The following is a 21,914-nucleotide window of genomic DNA, read 5'->3' on the forward strand; positions in this document are numbered from 1 at the left end:
AAGAAACAACAACAACAACCACAACTCATAAAGTAACAATCATGAGTATAAACTACGCGTCCGTGGTGCCGCCCACGCAGAGGTCCACGTCGTTCTTCATCGAGGACATCCTGCTGCACAAGCCCAAGCCACTGAGGGAGGTCATCCCGTCGCCGTTCTGCAGCACCCTGGCCTCGCGCATGCCCCTCCTCGAGTACGGATACCCGCTGATGCCGACGCCGATACTGGCGCCGCATCCGCACCATCCTCTGCACAAGCCAGAGCATCACCAGTACCTCTTCACGTCCGGTAAGACGGAGAGCACAACTTTGCTGGGACCAGAAAGTATTGATAGAAGTGTGAGCTTTAAAATGTGACCAGATTGTGCATTGAACAAACGCGGGAAAAAATGGCAAGTGTCTCTTATAAGCGCGATTTCTAATTTGCAGAAAGACGCGATAAGCTCCCTCTTTCCAATTCCTATTGTAGAACTTCTACATGGACCATGAGCAGTCATCTTGTAAAATTGCATCTATTTATAGGCAGTAAAAACACAATTCAAACAAGTGTTCGCAGGAGAAAAGCTTTCCCACTTGTAAATCTCTGGCGTCCGCCACCTGCAGGGATGCAGATGCCGGCCTTGTTTCAGCACCACGCAGAGTTGCCGGGGAAGCACTGCAGGCGCCGCAAAGCCCGGACGGTTTTCTCCGACTCGCAGCTCTCCGGCCTGGAGAAGAGGTTCGAGATCCAGCGGTACCTGTCCACGCCGGAGAGAGTGGAGCTGGCCACGGCGCTCAGCCTGTCCGAGACACAGGTGCGAGTCACACACACACACACACACACACACACACACACACACACACACACACACACACACACACACACACACACACACACACTCTAGAAGTTGAACGATCTAAACAACGTAACGAGGCCATTTTTAATACATTAATGAAAGGGCATGACAATGTCTAAAAGGCAAATATTCCCCTGCGCTCTACAGTTTGACGCAGCTTCCGAACGAAGAGAGAAATTCACACACACCTCCCTCATGACTGTCATGTTGGAGAATTCTTCAAAATACATATAATAAATATTTTTGATAATATCGTGTAAAAAAAAAAACGTTCTTTAAAATACTTTTTGTTGTTATTGTTTTATTCAGACCGACACGAGGTGTTCTGCCGCACGTGTTGCTCATGCACCTGTTGTTTCACTGTCACCGCATTGAGTTAATTAGGTTTTATTTATTGCACGTGCATCTAGGAAATAGTCAACATCCCCTCCGTTCATCGTCAGCGGCATGTCACCTGCCTCCGTTTGATGGCTTCATTGTCTTAAATTTGAACAAAAAATAATAAATAGACCCGTCACTATTTTTAATTTCCTATTATTTTTGCTTGTTTGTTTAAAACACGTTTTTTTATACTAATCTGTAGCCCAGAACGGATTTTGTTAGGATGCTCCTCTTGATTTAACCCCCCCACCCCCCGTTTTTTTTCGTTCCATCAGGTGAAAACGTGGTTCCAGAACCGGCGGATGAAGCACAAGAAGCAGCTGAGGAAAGCGCAGGACGAGCGAAAGACGCCCGGGGAGCTGGAGAGATCCGCGGACAACTTGAGCGAGAGCGAACTGAACGATAAGAGCGCCGACGAGCTGAAGCACGGAGGACTGGAGCCGGACTCGTACATGTTGGAGGAAAACGACGACGACGACGATGATGTGGATATCGAGGACGACATTTGCTCCCCGGATCATCTACTATAGTAGGCTGCGGCGGCTCCAGTCACACTGTAAATGTCCTGTAGATAGAGGCCACTTGGTTTGGTTTGTTTTTTTCGTTGAAAATATTTCAATTTTAGTCCACTCGGATTTTTCGTTCGTTTGTTTTTTTTTTGTTTTTTTTTAGATATATATTTTAATGAGTCAGTCGATGAATCGGTGAAATGCAAATCTAATATTTATGAAAACATGCGACATAGAAACATCTTTTTCTTTTTGAATAGACTGTGAGAAAATTATGTCAATATCCGTATTCATATAATTACTATTATAAATAACCCTTGTATTCTTGCATATTTATCTACGCAAAATATGTAAAAAAAAAAAAAAAATGTTTTATAAATAACAGCTGGAAAGCTCTTTCTAACATTGATCATGCTACTCCATCCTTTTGCACTTTTATCCAAAACTAAACGTGTTTTTATAATGTTTTCGTTTTTTGTTGATGTATAATTTTGTCTATATTGTTACTACATTTTTATGAGACCCTTTGAATTTAATCAGTTCCGTTTATCAGGTTAGACCTAATATTTTATATTTATTTTATTTTTTTACTTTCATGTTACACCCAACAGCCATGTTTCATACGCAGTCGTGTTTTCTCTTTATTTTTGCAAAAAATTAAAAATAAAATACAGGAAATAGGGACCAATTTTCTGAAGTGAGGAATAATGAATGCTTAGTCACAATGTTGGGTGTACCCAGAAGTGGCAATGTTTTTTTTTTACACATATAGTGGAAAGCAATGTTTTAAATTCCAGGAACATTTAATGAGCAGCCATGCTTGTGGCGATTTTTCCGCAGAATTTGCAGCTTTGCGGTTCATTAGCCTCTCACTGTTGACAAAAAAGAAAATCCATTGCTGTTATATTTGAATTAATCTGGAAAAACACTGTTGCAAAAAAAAAACTTGTTTGTATGAACATTTTATTTGACGGAAGAGCTCTTGAAGCATATGTATCCAATATGCTTATAAATAAAAGAATGCTGAAGGAAAGCATGCAGTGTGTTAATTCTGTATTATTATGTATAAGTGTACTGCATATATTGCATATTTTTAATAAACAGAATAAACAAGTTAATTGATAAACATGCAGAAATAAGTATTACATTTATTATTATTATTATTATTATTATTATTATTATTATTATTATTATTATAGCTAGAACTATTAGATGGATTTTTGCAGATACTGAAATAATTTTTAGTTTTGTCAATTCAGTGTCATCATTTACAGCTGACGTTGCACAACATTAGGTAGTTTGTATTTAAATCTTAAGGGGGGGCGAAGGGGTTTTATTTATACATCTCCGAATCACTTACGTGTTTGTTTGTATCTGAATTTGTCCGAAATAAAGTTTTCAAAAAAAAACTCTAACACAATGGCCTTCTATCATAGCTACTGCAATAGTTGGGTTTTTGTTTTAGAAAAATATTAGAAGCAAATGTGAATATCATGGGGGCGTGTTCAGATTAATTCTGAAAATGTTACTTTAATTAATGTTTACTCCAGTAGATACATATTTTACGCAGCCTTTCACTTTGCTCCCTTGCACTGGGTTAGCCGTCCATTTTTCGCCTTTGGAAAAAACAATTTATGTCATCATCCAAATGTAACTCTGATTAACAGGCAGCAGGGGAGGAGGGGGAAGCTGTCAGGAGAATAGGGCATGCAGAAGGTGATCAATTAAAAGATTAAGCGTTTTGCAACACATGGACGCATCTGCATTTGGGCCCTAATAGCAGGGCCATCAGCTCATTTACAGGGAGCCTGCCGCCTACTGAAAGCGTGCTTCTCACATCAAAGCGCACACGTCTGCCTTTGCTTCCCAATGGGCAGAAAGGGATGCTAATTTGGCCCCCTTCATGTATAACGCTGAAAGACTCCTTCAATTAACTGGATTTCAATGGCGGAAAACAAGTAGGTGGGACCTAAAAAAGAAGCAGAGAGATTCAGACTGGACAGGCAGGATTTTCTCATTAAATTAAAAAGGGCCCCCGTCATTTGTTTCCAACAGCGCATCTGAGGACTTAACACTAAAAACACAGAGCTTCAAAGAGTCCATGATGGGTTAAATAGAGACTATAATCTAATTAAAATATTGCACTGAGGTAAATTGTGCTTTGATAATGATCTAAGGGTTCAATTAGTAAAATGAGCTGCTTGAGAGTGTTTTATATCGGTGGCAGGAGGAAACATGGGAGTATGACCAGTAGCCCGTTTCTTCTTTTTAACATTAGTGTGTTACGTAAAAGTTATCAACTTATTGATCAAGTGTGTGTGTGTGTGTGTGTGTGGGGGGGGGGGGGGGGGGGGGGTAATTGTTGGTTTAAAAACTGCAGTTCAGATATTATAGCTTGTCTTACTGTCACTCTGGCATTCCAAGCGAAACCTTTCCCAAAACCTGATCCATTTCCGTTGGATTTATCAACCGCCTGGTTTACTGAAGGTTTCCGTGCGCAAAAACGTACGCGAACGTCATTGCACACGCAAACCAGTGACGAGGCTGATCTACTGAGGGGACGCAATGAGGGTTTGGTCTGTCAAACGGGCAAAATAGCGCGTGCAGTTCATTTAGCGCCCCATGTTTCCGATCTTAGTAAATCAAACACGTCATTATCCATCACTTCCTGACTGGGAACTGGTGATCATGTGACCCCAGGATGTCTTTCAGGACTGGGGTCAGCGTGGGCACTGGCTGCAAATACAGAACAAGCATGATTTGTGTTACACTTGTTCTGCTGCTGGATGCTATAGTTGCTCCAATTTTTTTCAGGGATTCTTTTTTCACTACCAATTTAAACATGAAAGTCATAAGACATTTTGGAAAAAAAAAAAATTCCAGATCATTTTTGATTCCAGACCCTAAAAAAAGAGAGGCAGTGTTATTTATTTCACCAGTGCCGGATTACAGCGATTAGTGTCATAAAATGGCAATAAAGCTTGGTAAACAAAAACAAAATATATATGTATATATATATATATATATATATATATATATATATATATATATATATATATATATACATATATATATATATATATATATATATATATATATATACATATATATATATATATATATATATATATATGTATATATATATATATATATATATATATGTATATATATATATATATATATATATATATATATATATATATATATATATATATATATATATACATATATGTATACATGTACAGCAAACAAAAAGGATTCACAAAGACTGTGAAAAAGTAGATGAAACCATGAAGTTTTACATTTTGGGAGGGAAATTTGAAGCTGCAAACTGCACTATTTTCCATGAAGCAACACTTCATCACAAAGAATCATTGAATACGGCACAACCTGAAACCAAAATCGTCAACAACAAAAAAAGAAAAGAATGTCATCTATCATCCCAAGATACACCAGAGAGCACACCAAAATATTATTTTTTTCCCTGCTTAGCAATTGCGCTCACAATATCTGACGTTCACAATGACCCAAAAACATGAACCAGTGTCATCATGACAAACGGCTACAAAAACATTAACGGCAACATTCATATGCTCAGGAGTGAAAAGGTCAGTCTGCAATATCAGGCTGTCATGAAGCATTCAATACGTCACATCACCTGCGAAACTGCGCCACCTACACTTTGGGGATAACTAATGCACACTACACTTCCAGCACGAACCACAACTTCAAACCAGCGTCTGTTAGCATCCAGTCAGAACCCAGTTAAATCCAACCAGACAGGGAATCCAAAAAAAAGTGACAGTGAGGCTTCCAGAGATTAGTAATATTTTGCTGATGTGACACTTGAAGGCAGAAAATCTGCCAGCGTAGTACTTATGCTAGCATGCGCAGCTAGCATGTGCGCTCGGCGCGAGTTGGCCCCCTGGCTTTAGACGGCGTGCACTCTTTGTGCCGCAGCTTTCTTCTCCTCCTCGTGCCGTTTTAAAAGGACCGCCAGTGTGTCAGGCTGGAACGTGTCCAGGCCCTTTGCGGCGGGAGCGTGCTCCTCAAAGCCCTTCGAATGGCCTTGCTGCCTCTGCTTGGCTTGAGCTTGTGCGCAGGGCTTGACGATGGTCTTGGCGTACTCCAAGGCCTGCACGAGACGAGACGGAGAGGAGGAGGAGGATGTGTGTGTGTATTAAGGCCGTCTCGATATTTGACACAGTCAGGTCCACACGAGGTCACAACCTCCGAAAACACACTTTTTCATATAGTGAGGGAAATACGGTCATAGAATGAGGTTGTTACCGCATGGTGGTATGTTGTCTCGTGATCATTTGACACCGAGACAAATTTTGGTCACCACCTCCTATCAAACATCTCTCCTAATTTTCAGACACACACACACACACACACACACACACACACACACACACACACACCTGCACACCTTCATCCTGGGAACTTTCTTGTCAGTGCCTTGCAGGTTCTTGGCGGGTAGAAGGGTCATCCTACTTATCTTTTTGTTCTGCTCGCGGATCACGTTTGAATACAGCCTCTGTCGTCTCATTTTCTCAGCCTGATGACGGTGAAAGAGGAGGGGAAAAAAGGAGGGAGGGAGAAAAACAGAGGCAGATTATGAAAGGGGGAGCTTTAATTAACTGAGCCATTTCTCCCTTAAGACCCATCTCTTTGTGCGCGGCCCCCTTCAGCAGAACCTCTCCACATATCCCGGGAGGAGGTTTAAAAAACACACACACAGGGAGCTGTTCAGCAGCCCCATCAACATTTACACATATCATTCACTAGTAGGCTTGGCTGTGGAAATGCACAGGGCTCAATCGAGGTTAAATTAGCCAAACATGCTCACTTTTTACAACTGAGGGATTAACAAAAGATACCTCGAAACTAAAATAGCATTTCACTTCTTTGGTCTGCTCTCATTTTCTCTAGAAATGGAATTTTACCCATGGAGAAGCATTGGGACCCTTTTAGATGTTCTGGAACCCACTTGCTGTAAGCTCTCTGTGTATAGTTCTAACAAGAATGAATGCATTTTTAAGGAGGTCACGTTTCATCAACATAAAAGCCTCACCTGAAGGTGCAGTGGTCTTAGTAGCATTAGGTACAATGTTCACTTGCTTGGTAAGACAATAGATAATCAGCCAATCATGTGGCGTCAACTCATTTAACACGGAACAGATTTGGCCATGTAGAAGCGCTGAAACGGCTCTCTGAAGTTCAAAGCCAGCGTCGGAACGGGAAGAAAAGGGATTTACGTGATTTTGAACATGATTTTATCAATGTCAGGCCCAGTTTGGCGTGTTTCACCAAGTGCTGCTACTGAGGTTTCAATCACAACCTTCTATAGGGTTGACAGAGAATGGGTCCAAGGAGGGAAAACATAATATACAATATTTGCGTATGTTACATTGTTTTCCCTTTCTAGGAATAAGTTACTTGAGTATTTTGTCGACAGTAGCTTCTTATTAAAATCTCCTGCCCACCAAGAGAATAGCCTGCTTCAATGAAATTCAACAAAGCTCTACAAATCAAAGTGTTGAAACCTCTGCAGGAGCAGGCCGGGACTTACTGCCTCTTCAACAGCTTTGTAGTCAGGACCCAGCCCTCGCAGAGTCACGTTTAACTGCAGCTGGTTGTAATCGTTGAGACTGTACGCCTGAGAGACAGAGTGGAGGATAGAGGGGGGTAGACAACATTTTCTAGGTTGACAAGTGTACAATCATGCATTCATGACGACCGACAAGAGAGGAAACACACTTGTCCCGACCTCAATTTGACGTCTGTGTTTGGGTTTAAATCAAGTTGTGAGAAAAATAAGAAATAACTAGTAATGCACCAAATGATAGACAGTGCCTGGCAGGAAGCACAAAAGCCTGAAGGGCTTGCTCAATAGTTACCTGCTTGTCACACACTACAATAACCAGTAAGTAAAATACTTTTCATTGACATTATGTCCATGTAAAGACAGTGAGGTTTAAAATGACCTGGCTTTTGCCTCATTCTTGGCGAAGCCGGAGACCTTCTTGGTCCATCACCCCAGTGCACCTTTTACCTCACTTGTATTTCGATGAGAGCTGCATTCATCTAAAGTCAAAATCAATTCCTGCTTTTGTGATATTGTTAAGGGTAGATGTGCCTTCCTCAAGCTCAGTGCCTCAGTCACTAATCTTAGGACACTGTCTTCTGATGCATGGTCAAACAAGCAGGAAGGCACTGAGGCTTGTTACAGGAGAAACTCCCTGTCACTGTGACACAGCCTTGTGGCACTGCAGAGACGCTTTGTGTTCTCACCGCAGTCTTGAGCACTCTGTTTAGTGGATAGTGGATGTCTAGGTCAGGCTTCGCATTCCAATTTACCTCAAATGAAATCGCAATAAGTCCTGACTACGCATTGGCCTACATGCCCTCCTTTTTTTTTTCTTTTTAACTTTACAACGATGAGAAATTCAATTTACAAAGCAAGTACACAGTGTTTTTCTTTCAAATAATAGAGCCCTGGCATCATATAAATGTCTATGATATGACATTGAATTATTTTCCTCATGGACTTTAATGCAGCAGTGCTGTGCAGTGAAGCGATGCCGTAGCACAAACGATAAAGTGACAAAGGGGCGTTGTACTCTGCGCTGTATTCCTTCGCAGGTGCTGACGCCGCTGCATTAAAACCACATGCTGCTCTGGACAAAGGGGAGCTAATCATTCCAGACTGTACCGGCTGCAGACGGAAGGAGGATTTCACTCTGAGCTTGAGCCACTGGCCGAGAGAACAACAGGGTACCTTTATTTCCAAGCCCTGCCCCCATTTTACTCCGGCTCCCAAAGTCGTGCTCATCTGCTTTCAAGCCCGGCACCGCAGCCAGGCTGCTTTACAAATCAGGCTCGTAATCTCATCAGACATGATGGCTGACATGGTGGGAGAGACAGGAGGTCAAAGAGTGGGGAGCGCCGGGTACCATGAGAGTACTTCGGTGTAAATACGACTAAGCATTTAATCATACCTTGCAGCCTTTGTTGGATCTATTTAACCCAACTGTGAGGCGTAAACTACGGTTAACGTACACGTTTTAACACCGGTAACCTGAAGGTAAACCACTTTGTACTATCAATTTTTTATTACTCTGGTCGGCAGATGTGATAAATAACACACTTGATGTGGTTATTTTTAAACTCTCCTGTCGGCCTCCAACTGTCAGGCTCCAATGCAGTTCAGGAAACTTTGACCTCACAGTATACTTTATTTGCTCTTTGTATACAGAATGGACGGAATTAAACAACCTCAATGTTATGAGCTCATTAGAAACAAATGCATTCTGCAATATCATTTATTAAAGCTAATAAAGAATTTTAGATCTCAGTGTTTGCTGGTGGTAGGAGGTATTTTCTGCTCTTTGTAAGCAGAAATCGAATATTTTGACAGCTGTAGTAGACATAAGATTTAAAAACTGTATTCTACACAGCATGGCTGATTAATTTCTACTTGGGACCCACCTGCACAACTCCAAACGTGAAAGGAAAAAATACCAAACAAACAGCCAAATCATTAAATGCAAATGGGCGTCTTTAGTGGCCCTGTGACTCGCAGACTCTCTCGCTTCAAATCACCTTATCCTCTAACACATCTTCACTTGGCTTTTCAGAGCCCATGCTTTATATAGTCATCATCTTACAGCAATTAAGTGTATCTTAGTGGAGCTGGACAATTAACCTGATGTTTTGTGCCCCGCGGTCACTGCGACACTCCTCTTGGATTAAGCTGGCCCAGCATGGAGACAGCTGAGGGGATTAATGGAGACTTCAAAGAGGCGTTTATTTGTGTAACCCCTCGCGTACGTGGGAATAAAGGGGGAATGCCACTCGATTGGATTCACGTGTTACTTTTGTTTGGTGAAGCTGCATAATGAGTTCTTTCTCTGGGCTAAATGTGATTATTCAATATGCCTTGAGTGACTTGTGTGTGATGTATCCCTGTTGAAACAGTTTCAAGCGAAAACAGGCTGGTGAACAATGTGGCGTGTCAACAATTACGAAACAGAATGCAATGATTTCTAAATCACTGTGTAGATTCTATCAAATTAAAGAAAGGAGGAGGACATGATCTTTTAGTTTGTGTCAATTTCACAGTTTGTTCTGTTTTTTTCTTGAATCTATGCACAAAACCTGAAGTTTTATTTATCATATACATTCATGCTACAAACTCTAGTATTCTGCTCAGTACTATTAGAAGATCCTAATTCTGTGTAGGTTCATGAGTCAGCAGATGGCATGGGTTATAGAACATTCCCTATTCCGATTATTCAGAAACACACACACACACATATTCACAACACACACACACACCAACCTTATAAGTGGCCCCCAGCTGTTTCTGTTTTCCCATTTGACCCAAGTAGCTATCAGAGCTGCTCCTATGGATGCTGTCGGCAGTGTTTACACTTTGACCGGGGCTCAGCTCAAGCTCTTCTCCTGTCGGTGGCTTTCCTACTGGGGGGAGAACTGAGTAGGTGTCCGAGCCCAGCGACAGAGAGGCAGAGGAGCTTGGGGTCCTGGGGAGCCTTTGAGGAGATGGTATACGTTGAAACTCATCTGGAATCCACTTGTGGTCGTCTCCCTCATAGGGTAACGCCCAGTTTGTTGCAGCAATCCTGAAACACATTGTAAAGTGTTAGGAGGTTTCCCACGTAGCGCTCTGCTACTTTGTACGCATTCAGATGTTTTTGCTTGTTTTTTTGGGGGGGGGAGTTTTTTTCCAAGATTTGCATGATGCTTATGTTTCAAGTGTTAGGTATGATGTAATATGTTATCATATCACTGTGGTGCTGTACATGCTTTTAATTGGATTGACTTTCGTTCCCAATATTTACATGTCAAAATTATGTAACTTTCATCCAAGCCTTCACAAAGGTCGCAAAGGTTGAAATGCTAAAATGTGTCATGATAACATACTGCTGCAAGCTACACACGCACACACACGCGCACACACACACACACATGCTGGCCACGCTGTTGTAAAAGAAAGTAATTATTATTAATTGGATTAATGGATGCTGCAACAGTTTTATCAGAATTGGGGTGGTTTTCAAAATCAAGGCATATGTTCTTCTGGTGCTCTTCTGGTGGAAAAATTATTTTTGCTGTACTAATGACTGTTAATAAGGTTAGGTTTAACACTGTGGACCTCACTGCGACAGAGATACAGGGCTAATGCCAACCCATACTAGTAGGAATTGGTCAAACTAGCAGTAACAAATCTTGATTGGTCTGTTTTAATGATTTTAATAATTAAATAACTGTTTCCTATGGGCCTTTTTCTTGGTGGGTGAGTGAGTGAATACAAAGGAACTATTTACCATTGCCCATGCACAGGGCTTGTCACTCGATTGACTTGATAAGCCCGACCAACTGCCCCTTGCTGAGACATCTGGTTGAATCTTTCATGGTCCATTTCTTGATATCCAGGTGACAGTGGCTGCCCAGCTACAGATGCAGGTCCCAGACAAGTGTAGGCAGGATATGATTTATTGATGACGGCATCCTGGGCCCTCCGCTCGACTAGTGGAAGGAGATGGGCTGGCGTGTTGGCGTTGGGGTGACAGTTGGGGTGCAATGAAGTCGTCCTCTGAACCTTTGGCTGACTGACAGCAGCTGGTCTCTCTGATGGGGGGTTCAGACAGTCTCCCTGCTCAGCATTGACCCCTAGTGCTGAGGGCTGCTCCTTTTGAAGGGGGAGGTTGGGGGATTCTTTCCGCTGGCCTTTCTTCTCTTTGCAAATCTGGGCGACCCAGGGTTAGAGAAGGATTAGGACAGATTAGGAATATATTGTTGCATCAGTATGTCGCAACAAGCAGATCAGATACTGTGCATGTACTAGCAGATATTGTCATCATCATCATCCTGTGCTTGTTTAATGCAAGATGACAAAATAAAAGTCTTTCTCCTGTTTCTATGTTTTTATTTTAATGCCTGTCGGTTTAATTTCCTGGCACATCCTCATATTTTTTGGGCAGCGTAAAATATTTCCATTAAAAAAAAAACAGGCAAATATGAGCTCTAAATAGCTGCAATTGTTTTCCAAGTCAAAGAGGGGCTGCTGCTCTTCTCTGCATGACTTTACAAAATTATTCAGCAGGAGGTTTATGAGCCAGTGTCTCATGCATTCGATGCTACTGATTTAGCAAACGCCAGGTTTGCCCGTTCCAGTGGGGAAACATTCATATTCACTCTGCTAGAAGCGTGAAGGTGGCTGCTCAAGTGCTCAAAATAATCATGCTCCTTAAATCTTCTCCTCTCTGAATCCGAAAATCTCACTTTAATTCATTTTAAATTGTGGCTGGTAGGTTCCGCAGTGCATCCACATTGTTGATGATTGATAATCCTCATTCCCTAAAGTACATTAAAAAGCCTTGTTAGGGGTCCCTGCTGAGCAGACTGACCTTCCTAGACATTTAAATACAATAAGACTCATTGTATGTAATTTCCACTGTATTTTTATACTCCATGTTGTTTTTTTCCACAAATTGAATTCATGAAATCTCCTCATTTTGAGTTGAGGTCCATAAGTTGAATACTTTTCATAACTCTTGTCTTTTCCTTCTTTTCACAGATACAGTGCATTCCATAATACCTCAATAATATAGCCTATATCAGCCCTTCAATTAGCTCCCAAGAAATAAGGAAGTCAATCTTTTTACTCTGTTCGTTGGCTTATTAGAAAGTGTGTGGTGAAAACACACCACTCTATGACATCACCAAGGGCACTGATAGCTTTTCCTGTTAGTGACAAAACCCTCGGCCACACTTTTGTTCCACTCATGCAGATCTCCTCACAGTCTCCTTGCTTTTAATCCCGTTCCAAACACTTGGAGATGTGAAAATGATCCGAGGGTCTGTGCAGTTTGGCAAATAAATTTCAAAAGGCTGCTCTAAACTGCAATCCAGATCCAGTAAACATACAAAAATGAGCATAGTATGGGACAGTTGAACATAAAACATACAATAAAAGCAGGATATCAATCATCAGAAAAATCTAAACAAAAAAACTGCCAATAATTACGCTGATAGAAACCTGACAGCGACTCCTACACCAATCGATGCTCCTTTCCATTTCCTCGGTGCTTGTCTTCTTCATTACATCATATCGCACAGCTTATGTCCGTCACTCCTGATGTAACTGTCTGCGTCCGTGAATCACGTTCTGTTAATACTGTCATGTAAATCACTCAGTTAATGTCAAGACTCCCCTCTGTGGCAGAGGACCATCTCAGAGAATCAATGGTATTGACAGGCTGAGGACTTTTGCGCAGAATGTCAGTGATTCTGCCAGAGTGAATGGGTGAAGGTCAAAGGGAGTGAGCGGATCCAGCTGTAACCTCTTCATCAATATGTGTGTTTGTGTCTAATGGACTAAAATTAGCTTCCAGTATTGAGGATTTAAAAAAAATCTAAGCTTTCTCTTATTGTTTCTAGCTTTTAAGTGAATGTTAATCATTGGAAAATTAACCAAAGTGACCTCTTGCCAGAAATTGGGCATCTTTTCATGGAAACCAAGTAGTGCTGTGATTGTGACGACGCATTGCCTGTGATGTCGCACACCTACGTTCAGCAGAATACACACACAACCGTGCATCATGACCCTCACCTTTTACCATTTCCCCTGCCTTTGCCTTTTGTCGCACATTATAAACATCCCAATCGCTTGGAGCAAATGACCATGTCTGTATTGCATTTTGAGGATGGTAAACTGTGTAATATCTTTTCTACTAGATTGGGCGGGCCATAATTGCTTCCCTGTGAAACGATGTCACAACAAAGTCTGGCAATTGCAGTCAGCAGTATTACCTCCTGTACCCAGGAAACATCTGCCTTGCCAATGAAGACTTCAAAGGATTGGTGGATCTTGAATTGCATTTAGCTGCTATTGTGGCCAGCCCAGGTAATCTTGATTAGGTGTTTAGACTGAGCCAGGGTATACAGTGGCAGAGAGCTCCGCGGAGCTTTGGACTAAAGCTATTAAAAGATTGTACATTATGTCCCCTGGCTTTGAAGTGAGGGCCCCCAAGAGGAGAAAAGACTCAAAGGGGTGAGTGCAATAGCAGAAGATTGATCTGCTACTTCTGTCTTTATCAAAGGATGCCTGAGCCACTGAGAAGCCAATCATTGCTGCAGACACTTGGCTGGGCTAAGCATTTTTTTCTGCATTAGGAATTGTGTACATTTAATAACAATTTCAATTATCGCAAGTTGGCCTGTATTAGCACTCTTCTTCCACTGACCAAAAGGGGTCACATATTGATTTGTAAAATGTATGTCAATTGAACATGGAGTGCAGTGACATTTTTATACAGTGACAAACAGAGGAAAAGAAAATGTTTTGATAAAAGAGGTGTGACTATTTTGCATATATGAAAAAAATGTGTTTTTGGTATGTGAAACAACATGTCTAGTCCTATTTCTCTAATATTTAGTGTTGCATTTTTCATCACAAAAACAGAAAAAGATACCCCTAAATCATCTCCAATTGCTTTCTGTGTGTTTGAGTGTCTGTGCGCGTACGTGTGTGTATTAACACGGCGCCACAGTGCAATAAAACCTTTGTAAAAAAAAGAACTTCACAAATATCCCAAAAAATTGATTATCAAAAAAACTTTGATTACAAATAGAAACACAAGGCTCACAAAAATGAGATTTGTATTTTTTATATTTCACTATTTAAGTCAATACAAGCCCTATGGACTGACTTCCTGTCATTACATTTTATTTTTCACAGTAACATATCCGCAAGCTGCAGCTCTCACTGAGCATTCAAATTCTGTGCAAACTGCCTTAAACCCTTTTTAGAACTACTCCTGAATAGAGACATTGTACTGTCTCGCCAAGACACGCAATTCATGGATGGATACAACGTAACAAGAAATAGACTTCATGCAAATTGGTGCCCCCGTCTTTCATGGCCTGTGTCCCCCATTAAGTGAGACATGTCTTTGGGGAGACAGGGCAATGGAAAACTAATAAGCAAATTCAGGAGGAAAATGACAAAACACAAGGGTTCAGGAGAGGGAAAGGCTCTGGCTCTGTTTACTATTGCACAAAGCTAACGGCTCTTGACTATGTAAATGGTGATGATATGAGAGGGCCTGGGGCTCAGATGGGTGAACAAGGTTGGGGGTATTATAGACAGCAAACAGTCTTGTGGTCCGACAAATGGGGAATGCGGGCCATCCCGACCAATTATGCCACTGTGCCAGGTGCAGGGATGTCTAAGAGCCTATTGGTAACCATGCGTCTCTGATGCTCTTGTTGTACACATCAACTCATAATAAGCACTGCATCGCCAGACATGGCTCTTTTCATACGGTGGAGAAGAAGGCTGATGAATACAGCTATGCTTCTCTGCCAAATTAATTTTGCAGACTGGGTCAGAGCTAACATCATAGGATATTCTCTCATCTGTTGTCTGCCGTAACAATGGAGGCATATCGATACCAATAATATTTCCAAAAGATCATAAGCCCAAGAGAAACCAATCTCGGAAACGTGCTCATTGGAAAAGTTGAATTCAAGCATCAGCCTTTTCAAGTCTCTCCGAGATTATGGTACGCTTTGAAGAGTAAATATATTTATGCTTGTCTGCTTCCCCAAAAAGTCTGCGAGTGAATTAAGGAGAACTGTCCATAACAAAACCTATAGCAACATTTTTCCTATGTTTACAGAATTCTTGGCAGTCTGTCCATGGAATAAAAGCGTTCGCTTGCTTGGCCATGAATCATTATCAATGTTAGGGCAGCTCCTGGTGTCAGTTTCTATAATTGCAACCTTTTGGACTTTCATGAGTCAATCTCAGTTTATCTGGAACTTGACATGGTCATCAGGCCAGTCATTACATTTCAACAAATAACTCTGATTACTGACATATGGCATCATGTGCTCATGAACTCATATTATGCAAACCTCACTTTACCATTGTTTAAATGTGGATAAAGCCTTTCAAAAGTCCAACCTCTGCTTCCTTCATTTGCTCCACTTGTCATAAAGTGTGTTCTAGAAATCACCCCTTCATGATGTCACAAAGGAAAACAATACCTCACCGATATCTCTCCTTGCTACCTCCGCACTTCAATTAATTGTTGGTTCTGTCCACTGGAACCATCTTATTACTGGCTTGTTTTTGTGTCTTTTCAACTATGTGGAAGCTACTCCCAGTTTTTCTGCATTAGACTGTTAACATTATTTTTTGTTGTGTGTTGGGTTTTTTGTTTGTTTGTTTGTTTGTTTGTTTGTTTGTTTGTTTTCAATCATGCATCTGCTCAACTGGAGTCCAGGATGAAAACATAAAGATCTGAACATTGTACCTGAAGAAATAGAATTTGCCTACGCACCTTATTTCCACTGTGAGCCACGCCTTGCTTATGTGCATACGCCATCATGTAGGAGCCACCCGGAAATGTATTGCGTCCAAGGGTTATTTTGTTCCGTTCCACAATGTCCTCTTGTCTTTCAAGCTTTTTGCCGGCTGTAACCTCAGGTGGCTGATGGATGTTTGATTCTGGTTTGTTGTTGCCTTGCTCGGGACCGTCCTCGCCATCTTCAGGATGGAGGTCACTTTCTGAATTCCTTCTAAATCCTGTCTGTGACGTGACATCACTTTGATTATCACTGAAAACGTCAGTTGACGTTGGATGATCAATTTCCGCTGATCCCCACGCTACATCATCATTGTGTGGTGATGACGAGCTCGTGCGACCATCTTGTAGATGATGATGGCAAAACTGGTCACGCTTGTCTCCAGACATGTGTGAAGGAAGCGACAGGACAGAGTCTGTGCCTGGAATGTGTTCGGTGTGACTCTCCCTATCTTTGGGGACGATGTAATATTCCTGTGTTGTAATCTTTGGACTCAGGCTTCCAGCTCCCGACAGGTTGGGCATCATGTTAGGATCACTGCAAAGTTCAGAATAGACATTTTCTGAGACCATCCTACTGCAAAGATAAAGAGAAAAAACACAAAAGGTCAAAAAATGTCTGTAAAGACGACTTCGGACAACTAATTGCATCATCTGCTGAGGTGGCCGGCCTTGTTGGGGACAAGAGAGTAAATTAAATCATTAAAGGAAATGCCTGTGTGAAGTAGCCTCTCATATAATTAGCAATTATTTTAATTGTTGTTAAGCCGCCATATCAATGTCATTTCCATATTGGAAGTAGCTTTTGCAGACACCTGTATGCCACATGGGCCTGCCGAGGGAGGTCAAAGGAACAAGAGGCATTACACTATTGTTAGAATGATGATGTGCTCAAACAAAGAGTGCCAAGCCTTATCAGAGACTTGTGAAATTGAAACAGATGAGGCTGTATTTACGGATAATTTTCGTATTTTCACCTCCAGGCTCACTAATGCGAGCGTATTTGAGAGCTACTAGCGGGGGAATGGTTCACAAACGGCACTTTTCAGCTTACGAAATTGCCTGAAAATTGCAGGCTAAAATGCTCTGTCTGATGGTGATGAAAAGATCTCATTAAAATAAATAGCGGAGAGCCTCTTTGTTGTGCTTACTGGAGGACGAGGGGAGCCTAATTCTCCTGTCATGATGCTGTGCGTCGGGTGGGTGGGAGGCGGTGTGTGGGTGCTCGGTGTAGGGCCCTTCACTTGGATGAGGCCAAAAGGGTAAGGGATGTTTCACTAATGACTCAAACTCAAACAAGTCGGAGAATGCATTACCGAAAACATGCGACTAGGTGGGATTCAAACCCTACGTCCCATTATTTCTTGCCAAGACACGGACGCCTGCATACAAAAGGGAGCAAAATATTGTTACACTGAATGGAAAAATGGGGATGAAAATATCGGCAGGCCATACTCAAATATCTTTTGGCAATATTTTCAGCGAGACGGTAGGGGCTGAATGGAGGTGGATAAATAGGAATCTTTTGCCTGAATTAGGAATGCCCATTGTACAAGTATGTGGTGGCGATGTGGGAAAAGGTTTACCTGCTTTGAAGGGGCAGTGGAGTGGGCTATGACAATGTGCTGGATGGGGAATGGGAAACCGTACACTGCCTTGGTGCTATGAAATAGACTCTTTTGTGAAAACATGTCATGGTCATTTTCCCCTGAAACAATATACCGTGGAAGCAGAGCAACACTTGGTGGCTGTCAATCTGCATGGGTTATTGACATGAAAATGGAGAGAGTCCCTTTTCTATTCCAGTTGGGAAATAACTATGAGGCCGAGTCTGAGGGCAAGAGGGCGGAGGAAACAAGAGAAAGCCCCAGCCCGGACGTCTGCTTCTGCTCTATCCAAAGAGGTCTCCTTTACAGTAACAATGATCTTTGTTAATGGACCATGAGTGAGTGACCGCTTATTGTGATGCAACCACACAAAACAAAAATCTAATTTCCCTCCAATGAAAGCCGTTATTCTGAAAGCATTTGAATTAGGCCGTTCTACGCCGTAATGCCCACATCTCATTAAATAACTAGCAGCATTCCATTGTGACGTGGTGAATACAGGCTATTTATCTTTTGTAACGTGCACGCTGTTGTTTAACTGTCGTTGTGAATATCCTTGCCATATTTCATCCCAGCCACACTATTATCTGCTTAATTCTAATGAATCTGTCACAGCCAATAACAGTGACGGTCATATTGAATAGTCGGATTAAAGGTCAGAAACAACCTTACCCTGGTGAACTATTTGGACGATGCTTTTATATGTGTATAGATATAGATATACACACACACACACACACAAAGGCTGCAGCATTTTTGGAGGTCAGCGTTTTAGTACTAAGAGCCAATACTACCATCTACTGGCCGAAGTGTGGAACTAAAACTGAGAGAAGGACTATTCTCTCGTCGATGTGTGGTTGAATGCTTGGTCTTGGCTTAGGTGGACACAGGTGGATAAAAAGAAAAACCAGCTGCCATACGAATCTGAACAGAATGTAAAGTCCTTGAGGGAAAATCGTCTTTTCAAATTTGGGGTATAAAAATTCAATCTTGACTTGATTTAAATATAATACTGCATCATAGAAGGGTAAAGAGAGAATTTCATTTCTCAAGAATTCCATTTTCTCTGGAACCCTTGTGGAATCTATAGATACATCAGCTGAGTGGAAAGACACATTCAAGTTTTTAGTCCTACCTTCCTCCTTCCCTTCCTGATTTTTGTATAGCCGTGTCCATTTGTAACAGAGGGGGTCTCTTTTTGTAGCAGGGATGTGCATCAACTTCCAGGCTATCATAAATCTGAAGATCTTTAATTTCAATGTCATTTGCATCTCCTTTGTCATCTTCATGCATTAAGCTGTGAACGTTTTCCCCTGTGGACACTTTGTAGTGTTTCTGCACGACAGATTGGTGTTGTCGTTGCTGGTAAGCCCTTTCCTGGGCTGAGCTCAGTGTAGTAGTTTCCACAAACTCTCTTCGGTTGGTCATATACTCATAATGCTTCTCAGTCTTCTGTTGTAGTCTGTCATCCATGCCTGTGCTGCACAGAGATATTCAAAGATTAGAGAGATTCAAAATCTACAACTAACGTACAAGATGAATGAAATAACTGCAACACATGATATCCAATAAAAAGGTGAGACAGGTGAAGCTAATCTAAAAGTACCGCAGCCAACAAATGAACATTTACTTCAAATCACTACACATTGCCTTCTTTGTAATGGATCAGAATCTTAAAGATAGTTTCTGTCATGCCATGAAATCTAATAAAAAATGTTCCCTCAAAGAGTAGTATATTACAAATACAGTACCAAATACTGGTGGCATGAACATAGGACTAATGTTTAGGATAAACTCTATGGAGGGCACTTGGATTGCAAGCTCCTGTGCATAAAATTTGGATTTATTGATATAATAATTTGGTAGGGTTATAAATAGGGGAAATTTTTCTGGCAATGTAATCATGATTCGACTTTGATCTTTTGGTCCCTAAGGGTCAACAGTCACCATAGGATACCCTGTGCAATTGGTACAAACTGCATCATAATGTGACACAGTTAGACATCATAGTAAATAATTGTGTAGGCCACATTGCCATACGTAAATTGCACTTCTTTCAAACATTTCACATGATGCGTTACACTTCCATGAAATTATGATTGAGAATAGGTGCATGATCCAATGTTTCACTGACTGATGGAATTCAAAATTATTATCATCATTATAAAGTAATTCAACTTTTGCCCAATGCATGTTCTCCCTGTGTCTGCGTGGGTTCTTTCCACGTTCTCCGGCTTCCTCCCTCAGTTCAAACACATGCATGTGAGGTGAATATGGAAAATTGATAGACGGATACCTCCACTGTCTTTGTTCAAACTATTTTTCGATTTATAAAACATTATTCAGGACAATAACAATAAACATGACATGACAGTCATTCTAATGTACATGATTTGCAAACTCCTTTAATTATTTCAGGGCTATGTGTCACAATGTCAGCTTATAACAATTTGTTTCAAAGAAGCCTACCTCTTGGTAAAAGTTTACACCATCGGGTCTTTGGATGGTTACAGATCAGTCACTACAGATACTTGGGTTCTTCATGGTTTAGAGTGTTCATAAGCACAGGTTCCTTACTTTAAAAAAAAATACATTTTAGCTTGTATTAGTTGGTAGTCAATGAATATTAAAACAAAAAGGAATATTTTAGATACTGGATATTGTTAATACATTGTATTTATTATATTTACATCAATTTTCCACCCCATTGAAAAAATGCTACCTCTGCTCTAAACCTCATTTGTCATTTAGCTGAAAATCTGCGCTCAGTGTTTTAATTTACTCTTATCCTTATTCTAACTCTAAGACACAAATACAATTTTGATGATGAGAAAGTTAAAATTCCGAGATCACTGTCAGAAAGTGTTAGCTTTAAAAGAATATTTAAAAAATAAAATATCTGCAAATGCGAGACTGTTCTTCAGTGAATCCATTCTAAAAAAAAAAAATATCACACTACTCTTATCGTAAATAGCTCTATTTATTTTAATGTTTTTATTATTTATTTTTCTGTTTTCCATTCTGCAGTAACAAGTGGAAAGACCGAAGACACGGCCATTTGACGGCTCTGTAGCTCTTATGCAGCTCTTATTTGTATTATACATAATATACATGGAGTTTATTTTTGAACAGGTTTAGGCTCCGTTTTTTTCATCATGTCAACAGTCTAAAAAACTCCGTGGAGTTTATTTATAATTCAGCGAACAAGAAATGCCTACCTGTTTTCGTCTGTGTACTGCGGCCGGGTTACCATGGAAACGCCGACGCACAGCCGTTGTCGAGTCGTCGTCATGTGTGGGAGGTATCAAGGAACGAATTGAAAAATTCTTGTAATTGGATTTTTTTTCTCTCTCTCTCTCTTAATGTTCTTTCCTCAAGATTTACATTTTTATTTAGTTGCCCCTGAACTTTTCCGGTGTAGGCGTGTCTGCATGCAGTCAAGGTCGTTGTTGTTACTGTGGGAAGGATATTTGTTTGGTTTATTCCTTTTAAACTGACCACGAAATGTCCCTGATATTTACACGGACGACGTCATATCTGAAGTCCGTTCATTTCTGTGTCCAAAACAAAGAGGGCATTTTGCAAATAAAGTAGAGGGATCCGCAGCGTTACAATAGGTTTCCGTTAGCAGCAGTTGCAAAGTCAACCACTGTACTCCCGTCACAATGTGAATACATAACTCAAGAGTAGTTATTCAGTTTGATATTATGGGATAAACAGCAACAATGGGCGGAGAGCTTTAGTTTCAATTCAACGAGATGAAAATACGGGTAAAATGATACTTTTCGGCTTCCGTAGCTTTTGGTCGCCATCACCTCTGATGTTCTGACTGAAATATCGTCCTTCCATACCGGCAGGTACAAAGGAGTCGTTTGTCCGTACATCGTCATTTTCTAATTAAAGTACACTCCAGACTAATTAAAGGTCAAGGTAGTCATGAATCAGCCATCCACAGCTTTAGGCTGTCCTCTAAAATGGGTCCTTAGAAATGATGTATTTGCATTGGTTAGGGTTAACCCTAACCCAGTAAGTCGGTGATTTTACAAATGGCACATGGCTTGCTTTCATTGAGACTTTGATACATAAGCCTGAGCCAAGCTGTTGCTATGAATAGACTGGTAAAAATGATTTTGATTTGTCTTTTTACGAACAAAAGTGAAGTCAAAGACACTGATATCTC

General features: G+C 41.0%; 2 protein-coding genes across 8 annotated transcripts; one reads left to right on the forward strand and one right to left on the reverse strand.

The window, feature by feature from the left end:
• Positions 1 to 2,098, forward strand: bsx (brain-specific homeobox). The gene is made up of 3 exons (XM_076020011.1): positions 1 to 288; positions 603 to 793; positions 1,492 to 2,098. The coding sequence occupies exons 1-3, from the start codon at positions 42 to 44 to the stop codon at positions 1,744 to 1,746; spliced, it is 693 nt and encodes a 230-aa protein (XP_075876126.1). The 5' UTR covers positions 1 to 41; the 3' UTR covers positions 1,747 to 2,098.
• A 2,839-nt stretch (positions 2,099 to 4,937) lies between these two features.
• Positions 4,938 to 21,453, reverse strand: jhy (junctional cadherin complex regulator). 7 transcript variants are annotated; one of them, XM_076020013.1, is made up of 10 exons: positions 21,233 to 21,453; positions 20,953 to 21,161; positions 20,204 to 20,310; positions 18,870 to 19,214; positions 16,104 to 16,704; positions 11,079 to 11,500; positions 10,073 to 10,373; positions 7,301 to 7,387; positions 6,158 to 6,286; positions 4,938 to 5,860 (listed from the first exon to the last, which is right to left on the reverse strand). In XM_076020013.1, exons 4-10 carry the CDS (start codon positions 19,205 to 19,207, stop codon positions 5,657 to 5,659), a joined length of 2,082 nt encoding a protein of 693 aa, XP_075876128.1. In that variant the 5' UTR covers positions 19,208 to 19,214; positions 20,204 to 20,310; positions 20,953 to 21,161; positions 21,233 to 21,453; the 3' UTR covers positions 4,938 to 5,656. The 7 variants fall into 7 exon arrangements, with proteins under 7 accessions (XP_075876128.1, XP_075876131.1, XP_075876127.1 ...); XM_076020016.1 differs by lacking the exon at positions 21,233 to 21,453 and having other exon boundaries at positions 18,870 to 19,209; positions 20,953 to 21,166; XM_076020012.1 differs by lacking the exon at positions 21,233 to 21,453 and having other exon boundaries at positions 20,953 to 21,166.
• Positions 21,454 to 21,914: the final 461 nt, after the last annotated feature.

The sequence above is a fragment of the Nelusetta ayraudi genome, unplaced genomic scaffold, assembly GCF_046127955.1.
Source record: "Nelusetta ayraudi isolate G7.1 ecotype Tasmania unplaced genomic scaffold, CSIRO-AGI_Nayr_v1 ptg000011l, whole genome shotgun sequence".
NCBI lineage: Eukaryota > Metazoa > Chordata > Actinopteri > Tetraodontiformes > Monacanthidae > Nelusetta > Nelusetta ayraudi.

Bases quoted from the DNA above. Each gene is read 5' to 3' on its own strand.
- bsx (XM_076020011.1), top strand. From the start codon at position 42: ATGAGTATAAACTACGCGTCCGTGGTGCCGCCCACGCAGAGGTCCACG. The intron at 289-602 runs GTAAGACGGAGA...CGCCACCTGCAG, and splicing joins CCAGTACCTCTTCACGTCCG to GGATGCAGATGCCGGCCTTG. The intron at 794-1,491 runs GTGCGAGTCACA...TCGTTCCATCAG, and splicing joins TCAGCCTGTCCGAGACACAG to GTGAAAACGTGGTTCCAGAA.
- jhy (XM_076020013.1), bottom strand. From the start codon at position 19,207: ATGGATGACAGACTACAACAGAAGACTGAGAAGCATTATGAGTATATG. The intron at 16,705-18,869 runs GTAGGACTAAAA...TTATCTTTGCAG, and splicing joins TCAGGAAGGGAAGGAGGAAG to TAGGATGGTCTCAGAAAATG. The intron at 10,374-11,078 runs GTAAATAGTTCC...AATGTGTTTCAG, and splicing joins AGCCCTGTGCATGGGCAATG to GATTGCTGCAACAAACTGGG.